This window comes from Pomacea canaliculata, linkage group LG9 (genome assembly GCF_003073045.1).
Source record: "Pomacea canaliculata isolate SZHN2017 linkage group LG9, ASM307304v1, whole genome shotgun sequence".
Classification (NCBI taxonomy): domain Eukaryota; kingdom Metazoa; phylum Mollusca; class Gastropoda; order Architaenioglossa; family Ampullariidae; genus Pomacea; species Pomacea canaliculata.
The window spans coordinates 2827351-2838799 of record NC_037598.1 but is presented as its reverse complement, the minus strand read 5'-3'; the positions used below and the strand labels follow the sequence as shown (position 1 = coordinate 2838799).

The window sequence follows — 11449 nt, the reverse complement described above, 5'->3', positions numbered from 1 at the left end:
GTCACGTGGTGCATGCGCTGGGTGCCTGTCTACAAATTTATTTTTGAGGAAAAGCTTTTGTGGTGAGTACAAGTGCAACACATTGGCGGGCACGGGGCCAGAGGGGAGAAGGGGGGAGCGGTAGTCCGTGGGACACACAACGGACGGGTATTAAAAACTTGTTTGCCAGCAGTCCAGTAATACAAGTTCTTGAGACAAACTAAACATCTGATGTCAGGTGGGGACTGACAGTATGTGTCGCTGATATGGTGTCACCCACCGACACTGTCGCTGTCCTCCCTTACTGTCATCTTGGAGAGAGAGAGAGTCGGGGTTTATTCGTCTACCACAAACATCTACACTGTCCGACCTCACCAAACTTGTTAGGAATATATCTAGCTTATTCTGCAGTCAAGTCGTCTGGTACAGAGGCGGCCACAGGCCCCACCATAGGAGATTCTGGTGGCACCGTGTATAGTCTACACTTACTCTCGGCCCCGCTATGACCTCACTTAGGGCCCCGCTATGACCTCACCTAGGGCCCCGCTATGACCTCACTCAGGGCCCCGCTATGACCTCACCTAGGGCCCCGCTATGACCTCACTCAGGGCCCCGCTATGACCTCACTCGGCCCCGTGCAACTCCAATCACACACGCACGCAGAGGTCAGCGGTGTGCACCACAAGCGATTGTCCTTGCTGTCCAACTCATCTCGGAACACACGACCAGGGTCCTCCAGCGCTGGCTGAAGTCTCATGTCTGTCACAGACTGTTTCCGCAAGGACAGATACAAGGGAGACAATTTCTCAAAGATTTACAAACACCTGGATAGCCTCCCTTGCTGGTTATAAACTTTAACAAAATTACTTTAATCACTTTATGTCATTTTCTACAGACAATGTCTGTCCTTTAATTGTCTATTACTACGACTATACTATGGAACGTAAACACGTGATCGATAGCACGGACAAATCCTTTTTACCAATGAGCTTATTTCTGTATTATGTAATATTAATATATCTATATTTGTAATCGGTCATTGACAAAGCTCGCTTTGCAAACAACTTAACTGAGTATAGTTTGAATCTGTCTTTTGACAACGCTTACTTAAAACAATTGTTCACTGAGGTTAAGAATTTAGTTGATAGTTGATAAACTTGATAAACCACAAAACTTTGTAGGCTCACTCTCCTTTCGTGAGTTTTTCTGAGACTTGACTAAATTAAGCCAACAGCCATTGGGCGAGTACGTGACCTGGTATCGGATTAAACAGTCTTGTGGATAAAGCCGACAAGTATGGATGCTGTAAACTTAGGAATTCATTGCTGAAAGTGCGAGTACAATCATTAAATGATGCCAGCACCTGTCGCTGATTGCTGCTCTTCACCTCTACCTCCACGTGTGACACACTTCTGTCATACTTCACTGACACAATACTTGATGAGACACAGCATTGGCATTTACTAGATGGTTAGGACATATCATACTCTAGATATGTAGCATATAATATGTAATAGTAGTGAACAAAATGTCTGCTCCGAGCAGAAATATCAGCTACAGTCGCTTGGCTGCACAAAGCAGCCGTCGTGTACCACCAGTAGAAGCGGGTGGTGTACCCTAGTAAAGCTGCAGGTGAGGAAAGCCAGCGTGAACACGAAACAAGTTTGAAAGAATTAAGAGCAAAGTTGGGTACATGTACCCGGTAAAGACACATGGGCCACTCGATACCCTCACCTGTGTTGACAAAAGCGTTAGACGTCGTGGGCTAGCGACTTCTTGGGTGTAATGGGTGTAACGGGTGTGGCTGAGGCAGACTGCTGCAAACCTTTCAAAACTTCAGAAGTCTACTTGCGGGTGTGTGTGTGTGGAGGGAGTAGGGAGGGTGGACTTACCCTGCATACTTCTTCTGACATTTAGATACGCAAACGCACACACCCGAATGTAACAGGGTAAGTATGTCATCGTCCATCCTACTTGTATGCGATGTCCCACACTACCACACAACTATTAACATATTGTTACACACATATTGATAGAAACATAAACACATTGTTTCCCTCAGAAATCTAGCGCAAGCACACCCGCGCACTTGGACACACCTTGCGAGTCACATGACCGAGTTGTGGGGTCCTGTGTCATGCAGTCAGGTGTGGAGGATATAGAAGTGCAGTTACCTGTGTGACACCTGGCTTCCAAGCTTCTTCAACATGGCGTCTGTGCGGCTTCTGTCCACAGTAGTCTTCACCGCTTGTATAGGTATGTGACCTTTGTACGGCAAGTCTTGTTTCTTGTCTACCTTTCTCCGAAACATAGTTTCTGCTAATGGAAATACCTGTGTGACGTCACACTGATCATTGTGATGACCAGTTGTCTGTGGCCAAACCTTAGCGGCGACCACAGGTACACCGTGACATACCCGCCCTGACTGACAGACGTGCTCTAGTCACGTGACCAGCTCCACCTGCCACAGATCGCTTCATCAATCAGTCAGCAGCAATGTTGATTATTGGTTGACATCTTAGACAGTTGTTAGATATTTGTTACACTTGCTATTTGTTGACACATTATCTGAAACTTTGATAAAACTTGTAGCACGCATTCCTCATCTTACTGATGAACTCTCTATCACTCAATTTTTCTCCTCTTCTTCTGTCTGTCTGTCTGTCACCCACCACTGGCGATTGTGGGACAGGATGTGTTTACACATTCAAATCCTGAAGCCATTTTAGACACTTTCTGACTCCAGGATCCCATGTAAATATTTTTATAATTAATGTTTCATGCTTTATGTTAGTTTATTCTTCATTTCCTTCATTATTCTACCCCCTCGTGAGTAAACAATTGTCATGTTTGCACAGATGTCCTGCCGATAAATATCGTTTTGTTTTCGTTCCCGTACTTCAGTCTTCCCTTACAGTCTCTCTCTCTCACACCAAGGAGTGGATTTGCACGAGGACACGTAGCATCCTTTAGCCAGTCCACTACTAACTACTTGACTACTAGCCAGTAGGGCAAAATGAAAACTCCCCTCCCCTTGACCGCTAGCCTCACCTCCACGTAAACAAATGTAAAGGTCATACCCTGACCTTTTCAGGTGGTTGGGGGAAGGTGTTAGAGACCTCACGTACCTCCGGGTCAGCTCATCTCCTCTCCCTCGGTGTGATAAGGTAATAACCTTCCCAACCCTGTGTGCAGTCAGGTTCCCTCCCTGGATCGACTGGGGAGTTTGCTGCGCTAGTCGGGTATTGAAGCAGCGCGCACCCGACAAGCAAGGTGTGTATTGTAAACACAACATCTGCCAGTGGGCCTCGCGGTGTTGTGAGAATTGTCCTGAGGACTGAGGCTGGCCCAGCGCCTCTCATCTTTTCTTTTCCGCCAGTACTATGAGATGATATCAACAACAATTCTAGTGGTCACACACTGTATCAAACACTAATGAATGCCAGACAAGTGTAGTGATGCACACGTAGCCGTGTAATTATCTCACAAACTCTCTCATTGATTATCATCCGTCATTCACTGCCACAGCCTCTCATCCACTAGCACACAGGTCGTATGACAGACCCCAGGGTTTGTTTGTTATCCTCGGCTTTACTGCGAGAAAATATTTTAATGCTAAACACGGATCTACATTCACTGATGACACTTTAAATGTTATAAACAACTTCTTACCGTATCTCGCCAAGTGACAGTGGTCTCCCCTTTATCCTGTTTGTGTGTGTCTACATACAGTATCTTTCACACACACATGCACACACACATACACACACACACACACACACACACACACACACACACACACACACACACACACACACACACACACACACATACAGACACACTTACACGCACACACAGTCTCTCTCTCTTTCACACACACAAGCACACACTCACTCACACACTCACACACACAATCTGACTTCAGAGCGGGCAAACCCACCATCAACACCTGTCACACGGAGCAAGGGGAACTGGACAGGGGGAGTGCAGCGGTTGGACATAAAGCGGTTTTCACTCATTCCAATATTAAACTCGCTGTACAGCAACTTACAATACTCAGGAATTATTAATCAGGACAGCATTAAGTTTGGTTTAATTATCATAATTGATTTTAATAAATAGCTAGCTTACAACAACAATAATTAGATGAGGTTTCCTTGTGTTTGCTTGATATACTTTATGTCCTTCATCTACTTGTAACGGCTGAAACGCTATATATAGCTCTTTTGACGATCTTCCTTGTATCCTAATTTTATAAAAAAACAAACTTGAAAGAGCTTAAAATATTGCCGCTCGTATTGATCTTGTAAAGTGAAACGACTTCACCCCTCCTCCGCCATCTTCACTGGCTGCCAGTCTCAGCTCGTAGTGATGACAAGATCCCCATCCTGTGTTACCTTGTCTTCATGTCCTCACCCCAGTATACCTGTCTGACCTGGTGACAAGATCACTACATTAAGCCACCCTTGTCTTCATGTCCTCACCCCAGTGTACCTGTCTCACCTGATGACAAGATCCCCACCCTGTGTTACCTTGTCTTCACCCCAGTGTACCTGTCTCACCTGGTGACAAGATCCCCACCCTGTGTTACCTTGTCCTCATGTCCTCACCCAGTGTACCTGTCTCGGGACTGTGCCTTCTGTTGAAGCCTTCAAATCTCATCTTAAACTTTCTCATCAGCAAACATCATCTTTGAGCAAGGCTACAGTATCTCCTCCCTCTCCTTCATCTAATGTCGGTGTTATCTGATGCTCGTGTGTCTGTGTGCTTGCTTTTACTTTTTACTATTAACTGCAGCGCGTGGACTTTGTACTCACACAGGGAAATGCACTTTGCCACCATCATCATCCATCAATCATCATCATCATCTATCAAGCATCATCATCATCATCGTGATCGTGATATGTGTGTGTGGTGTAGAGGTGCAGGTGGCTGGTGTTGACAGTTGAAGCTAGACGGGATACGTGGGTTCAATCCTTCCTACTGTCTGTTGTGTTTCAGGTGCGGCTTATGGAGGTAGTACGTGTAGCTACTACAGCTCCAGCTACTTCGGCGGCTACAGCTACATATATAAATATTGCACATACGACTGCTGTGCCAGTGACTGCTGCACCTACACGTCGTCGGACACCGACAACACCTACAAGTCGACAACAAACACCTTCTACAGGTGAGTGACGTCACACTGATGGGGGTGCAAAAAATACTTCGAGTATGACGTCACATGGGGTGGGGTACTCGTCACATGGCAGGGTACTTATCACATCGGAGGATACTCATAACATGGCACACACGGGTTACATATATGTCCTTATATATATATGTAACCCATGTAACTTGTGACATAACAAACCACTTGTCAAGACAAAGCACGTAGGACAAGGCTCAGTACATCGCACAGTCGCGAACATGGAAGCTGATGGAACACCTGTCCCCAGGTAGGATGGTTACAGGAAGCTTGTCACAGGACAGGTGAGTACAGGGTAGGTGGTACACTGGTCTGAAGTGCACACATACTCAACATTCTTCTGTAAAAAAGGTGTGACTACCAACAAAGTGCACACTACTCATTATTTAGCGGGGCAGGATGTTTGACAGGATAGTAGTATAGTTCATATATATATATGACAGGATAGTAGTATAGTAGTGTAGCCTCATGTTGACACACAGATGTACCATGTCAGTCGTGCCAAGATGGCGTTGACGTGGCAGTACACACAACACGGTGTAGACAAGAAGAAAAATGGCGCAGGCACAAAAATATGTGAAACTGTGTTAAAGATGCACAGAGCAACATTCACACAAAGCTTGAACTCAGATGAACAGGTGAAGACGACAAGCAAAGTGGAGGCAATCCCCTCTAGACAGTTAGCCAAGGGACATCACTCGCCAGTGCAGTCTGTTTGGTGTCACATTGTGTTCATATTATTGCTGTCTTGTAATATTGCCACACTCTTCACAGTATCCCGCAGTCTGTTCATAGTTCCACATTGTTGCAAAGTGTTTTCACCATGTCACACGTGTCGGTTGACAGTATCACACATGTCTGTTCACAGTATCACACATGTCTGTTCACAGTATCACACATGTCTGTTCACATGTGTCTGTTCACAGTGTCACTGTCTGGATCATCGTCGGATGCGTCATCGCTGGCGTTCTTACCATCTCGCTGATCATCGCCTGCATCTGCTGCTGCGTCAGAAGACGCGCGACACAGGGTCAAGTGATTCAGTACAACGCCGCTGCCAACACGGGGCAGGTGTCTGTCGTCAGCTCAGGTAAGTTTACACCTGGTTCATCACCTAAGTACACAACATGTTTTGGCTGTGTCCCTCAAATGTCTTCGCTCGACAGACTGTGGCTGTGTCTGGGGCCATCACACTTGTTGTCTACGTTCATGGATGTCGTTGTTCGTCAGATTCCGTTGTCTCAAGTATTGTAGTCGATCTTTTGTGTCAGGGTGATAGTTTGGATTATTGTTGTATTATTTGCAGAATAATTATTGTTGTATGACTTGCTGTATGTTGTATGTATGTAGCGGGTGTATATATATATATGTCCGGTGTACGCTGACATAAGAAGCTGTTTTCTTGACAGTGAACCAGACGACAAGTGCCACTGCCACTCCCACAGCTCCCAGTTATCCCTATGCAGGGCAATATGGCGGACAGGTTGGCGGACAATATGGCGGACAGCCTGGTGGACAGTTCTGTGGACAGTCTGATGGACAGCTTGGCGGACAGCTTGGTGGACAATATGGCGGACAGCCTGGAGGACAGTCTGATGGACTGCTTGGAGGGCAGCCTGGCGGACAATTTTGTGGACAATATGGCGGACAGTATGGCGGACTGTTTGGTGGACAATATGGCGGACAGCCTGGCGAACAGTTTGGCGGACAGTATGGAGCCCCATACCCTGTACAGCCATTAGCACCACCTTCATATGACAGTCTTCAGACCCAAGACGGCAACAAGGGGGAGACCATCGTCTCACCTGTTGAAAACCCTTAGAACAGTCATCTCCCCTTTCGTCAAAACGTCATGTGACCTGTGACTCTGGGTTATCCACGGTGATTTTATGTACATCGGAAACGATGACGACATTGTCTGCAGACGATTCAGAAATAGGAAAGCTGATTGGAAAGTCAAACTTTGTATGACAGGTACATGTTGTCAAGTTTTGTGTCAGTTACCTCCCACCTCCTGAAAAAGTTGATGACTCGTTGTGATGAGAAACATTTCACTGACAATATTATTTGACAAAATCAATCGCTTGATGATTAATCCGATTGTACCGGTGTTTACTGTTGTATCAAAACTAAACTGTCATCTGTTGTAATGTTGACACTTGCGAGACAGACAGCGTCAGTGCCAGCACGCTGGAGTAAGAGTTGCCGGACCTGCTGACTGTCTCCCCATCCTGCTGAATAAAGTCTGTCTCCATCACGTGTATGTAAGGTTTGTTTGTTGCTCGCGTCGTCAACTTTCATCGCTGGTCTGTGTGTACCCCGCACACTCCGGGTGGTCAATGCTTTATGGATGTCAGCAGACGAGAGACAAATGTTTAGTTCAGTCTGAGTCTTGACGAGTGGCTGTTGGTAAGTACACTGCAACACACCCAGCTGTTCACTGAACGAACTGACCGCAGCATCCATAAACATTCTGCGCGCGCACACACACTGGAACACGCGCCCCAAGTGTCACGTGACAGGGGTCAGAGGTGGTCGCTGGGCATAGTGGCTCGACTCAGGTGAGTGTGAGGCTTGTTCACAGTTGTTCACAGTGAGACCCTGTGGGACCTGCAGCTCAAGATGGCGAGTGGACGGCTGGTGGCTGCCATAGTGTGGACAGTGAGTGTCGGTAGGTCAACAACCTTATTTCTCTCGTTCTTACTCGTCCTCAGGTGACTTGTCTCCATTTTGTCGCCAACAGAAAGACTTACATCAACACACCTTTGCCAGTAGCCTGATAAGCGCTATCTGTGTGTGTTGCCACATTGCACCCGGGCTCATGTCAACAAGAGATAGCGACTAGTGCCACAGTGTGTAGTCTGTTGTAGTCACACAGTTGTAGTCTGATGTTCACTCACTTCTGGTAGCTTCTGTCAGTTGTCACAGCTGATCACTGACTGACCCCAACTGACCGCTTGAGGCAAATAAATATTTACTTATGTATTATTTGTGGACACCTTCAGGTCTCAAGCTCAGGGTTTGAAGAAGTCTTTCATATTTTACAGCTACTCTCCTAAACCAACCACAATATAATCCCATAATATGTAGATAATCCTATAATACACCATCCTGTAATAAATATTCCATCTGAAAGATCCAATCTTATAATACAGATACAATGTTATTATGCTTATGATATATATCTCTCTCTATAAATACTATTATGCGGTGTTTAGTCAATATTGGTAGAAGTCAATGTTGCTGTCTGTCAAATGACAGCGGGTGGATTGTGATGCTCAAAGTAAAGCTACTTACTATTGTATTCTGTGGTGTGCTATATTTCTCACCTTTGACATATAAAGCATGACAGTAGACTGCAAGTAGACACTTCGTCTATCAGACATTTGTGTTTGTCAGCGTGCACGTGTATGCTGTGGTCTGTGGATGCAGGCGTGTGTGTGTGTGTGTGTGTGTGTGTTTGCTCGTGTAGTAGGGTACATCTGATACCCAACCTGAAAAAAACATGGCTGTGCTGTAAGTAAAGCGCTCTCAGCCCGACTTTGGTGCTGAAGAAAGTATGATATAAATACTATTATTATTATTTATTATTATTATTATTATTATTGATGTGTACTGACTGCTGCTTATTGTGGTGATAATATCTCCATTTGCAGGGCTAGTTGCTGGCGGTAGCTACTGCACCTTCACCAAATACAGCGACTACTACCCGTACAACAGCTATCAGTACCACACGTACTGTGCGTACGACTGCTGCTCAACTGACTGTTGCTCCGTGGACAGGTACACACCCGGCCTGACGTGAGTGACGTCACCGTCATAGGGGTTGGGGTGATACCGAGACACGGCGATACCGGGTACTCGGCTAGATAGTATTGTAACACAGGATACAAATACATGGTTACAGGGTACTTGGCTAGATAGTATTCTAGAACAGGATACACGTCCGTCAGATTTGTTTGACCTGCAGTGGAATATTGATAATATTGCTTGGTAGAGCGGGTGTGTTTACCTCAGTGGTAATATACATACAGCACAGTACTAAACATGCTTCCCTCAGTGGTAATATACATATATATATACAGTACAGTGTTTACCTCAGTGGTAATATACATATATATATATACAGTACTAGACAACTCTTTTATCTCCTAAGTGAGGTTGGCAGGTATCTTAGTAACGGTTTTTCATTCACAGTAACTCAACATCTGTAGTACATTAAAACATTTAAGATTCAAGGTGTAATATGAACTTACATTGTATTAGCTGTCAGTCAGTCAGTCAGTCAGTCCACCTGTGGTTGGGAGGATGACATGGATAGACTAGCAGCTGACAGGCCGCCATCTTGTCTATTGTGGGCGGTAGTCAGCAGTCCTGTACAGGACGACCTCCAGTCTTTGACCTTTGTAAGTCAGTTCTTTCTCCGCGGTGTCGGCCACCCTCCAGGGTACCTTGAAGGACAGTCTGTCACAGGGTGTCGCGCCGGGTCACGTGACCGCAGAAGACCAGCTGACGTTGCCTGACCATAGAAAGTAGAGGTTGCTGGTGTAATGCGAGTGTGGCCATCTTGTTTCACACAAAGTCCTTGGTTCCATGAGATCCGGAGCAGCCTGTGTGTTGTGATATTGTTTACAGTGTCATGTATGTCTGTTCACAGTATCACACTTAGTGTCACTGTCTGTTCATAGTGTGACGTGTGTCTGTTCATAGTGTTATGCGTGTCTGTTCACAGTATCACACTTCTCTGTTCACATTTCACTGTCAGTTCATAGTGCCACGTGTGTCTGTTCACAGTATCACACTTCTCTGTTCACAATGTCACTGTCAGTTCATAGTGTCATGTATGTCTGCTCACAGTATCACACTTAGTGTCACTGTCAGTTCATAGTGTCATGTATGTCTGTTCACAGTATCACACTTAGTGTCACTGTCTGTTCATAGTGTGACGTGTGTCTGTTCATAGTGTTATGCGTGTCTGTTCACAGTATCACACTTCTCTGTTCACATTTCACTGTCAGTTCATAGTGCCACGTGTGTCTGTTCACAGTATCACACTTCTCTGTTCACAATGTCACTGTCAGTTCATAGTGTCATGTATGTCTGCTCACAGTATCACACTTAGTGTCACTGTCAGTTCATAGTGTCATGTATGTCTGTTCACAGTATCACACTTAGTGTCACTGTCAGTTCATAGTGTCACGTGTGTCTGTTCACAGTATCACACCTCTCTGTTCACAGTATCTCTGTATGGATCATCGTCGTAAGCGTCATCTCCAGCGTTGTCGTCATCTCTCTCATCATCACCTGCATCTGCTGCTGCATCAGAAGACAAGCGACACAGGGTCACGTGATTCAGTACACCACCACCGCCAGCACGGGGCAGGTGTCTGTCGTCAGCTCAGGTAAGTTGTGCTCTGTATATTTGATAGGTAGTGAATACCGCATCATGGCGCAATCCGCTAGGTGAGGACCAGAAGGTGCGCAGGACAGGTGAGCAAAGCACACGACTGACGACAGGAGAGTGTTGTGTATGACAATACAGTTTGAGTACACATAACCTCAGTTACAGTGAGTCCTCGTGTTGATGTCAGTGAGTGAGGCCAGTACATAGACGATGGTTGTAACAGTCGTTATTCTTCTGTCACTCGCGGGCTACGTCCACTAGAGGGGATCAAACCCTGGGGTTTACCTGGGGGTGATGGTCCGTAGACAGGGTGCTCTCCCCTTAGCTCTAACTCCCCCTCCCTACTCTCATATACATATGAGCTTCGTAACGTCTGTCATACCGGAGAAGAGGCTGTCGAGGATCAACGAGGATCTGTCGATCTTTCAAACAAGTGAGTGGAGACGAAGGTGAACCATGAACGTTTGTCTTCATCCTCTGCTTGCTCTGGACTCGCATGGCTGATCATCGAGTGTCGCCCACGATGCACGGACAGACCAAAGCATTTGTTTCAACAAGTTAAGCAACAGAGTTTGTTATCATCGGCCTGCAGGAACATAACATGACCCGTGGTGCAACGGAGCGCACTGGGCTCATCAGGAAATGTTCTTGTGTCGACGTTTGGAGACGACGATGAAGACGACTGGAAGGCAGCAAGTGGACATCAAGACCCTTTGCCACACAAGCCTGTGTCTCAGCAGGCAAGTCAGAGGATGTCGACCTCCTAGACTAAAGTAGAATGTTCAGTGCTGCCAGACTTACTGCCATCAGTGAAGGAACTGACACTGGAAGCCCCTGTCACAAGGCACCTGTCACACGAAGACCTCCAGCACCTTGTC

General features: G+C 46.1%; 1 protein-coding gene across 2 annotated transcripts in view; it reads left to right on the top strand.

The window, feature by feature from the left end:
- The first annotated feature begins 1804 nt into the window (after positions 1 to 1804).
- The window catches only part of LOC112571615 (single-stranded DNA-binding protein-like), a 10893-nt gene continuing 1248 nt past the window's right edge, over positions 1805 to 11449 (top strand). Inside the window, exons 1-7 of one of the 2 annotated variants that reach the window (XM_025250745.1) lie at positions 1805 to 1928; positions 2042 to 2235; positions 4981 to 5149; positions 6094 to 6257; positions 6577 to 7838; positions 8824 to 8950; positions 10406 to 10569. In XM_025250745.1, coding sequence (XP_025106530.1) covers positions 2187 to 2235; positions 4981 to 5149; positions 6094 to 6257; positions 6577 to 6989 — 795 coding nt within the window. In that variant the 5' untranslated portion in view covers positions 1805 to 1928; positions 2042 to 2186 and the 3' untranslated portion in view covers positions 6990 to 7838; positions 8824 to 8950; positions 10406 to 10569. Of the gene's footprint in view, positions 1929 to 2041; positions 2236 to 4980; positions 5150 to 6093; positions 6258 to 6576; positions 7839 to 8823; positions 8969 to 10405; positions 10570 to 11449 lie in introns of both variants that reach the window. The other variant, XM_025250746.1, reaches the window with a different exon arrangement.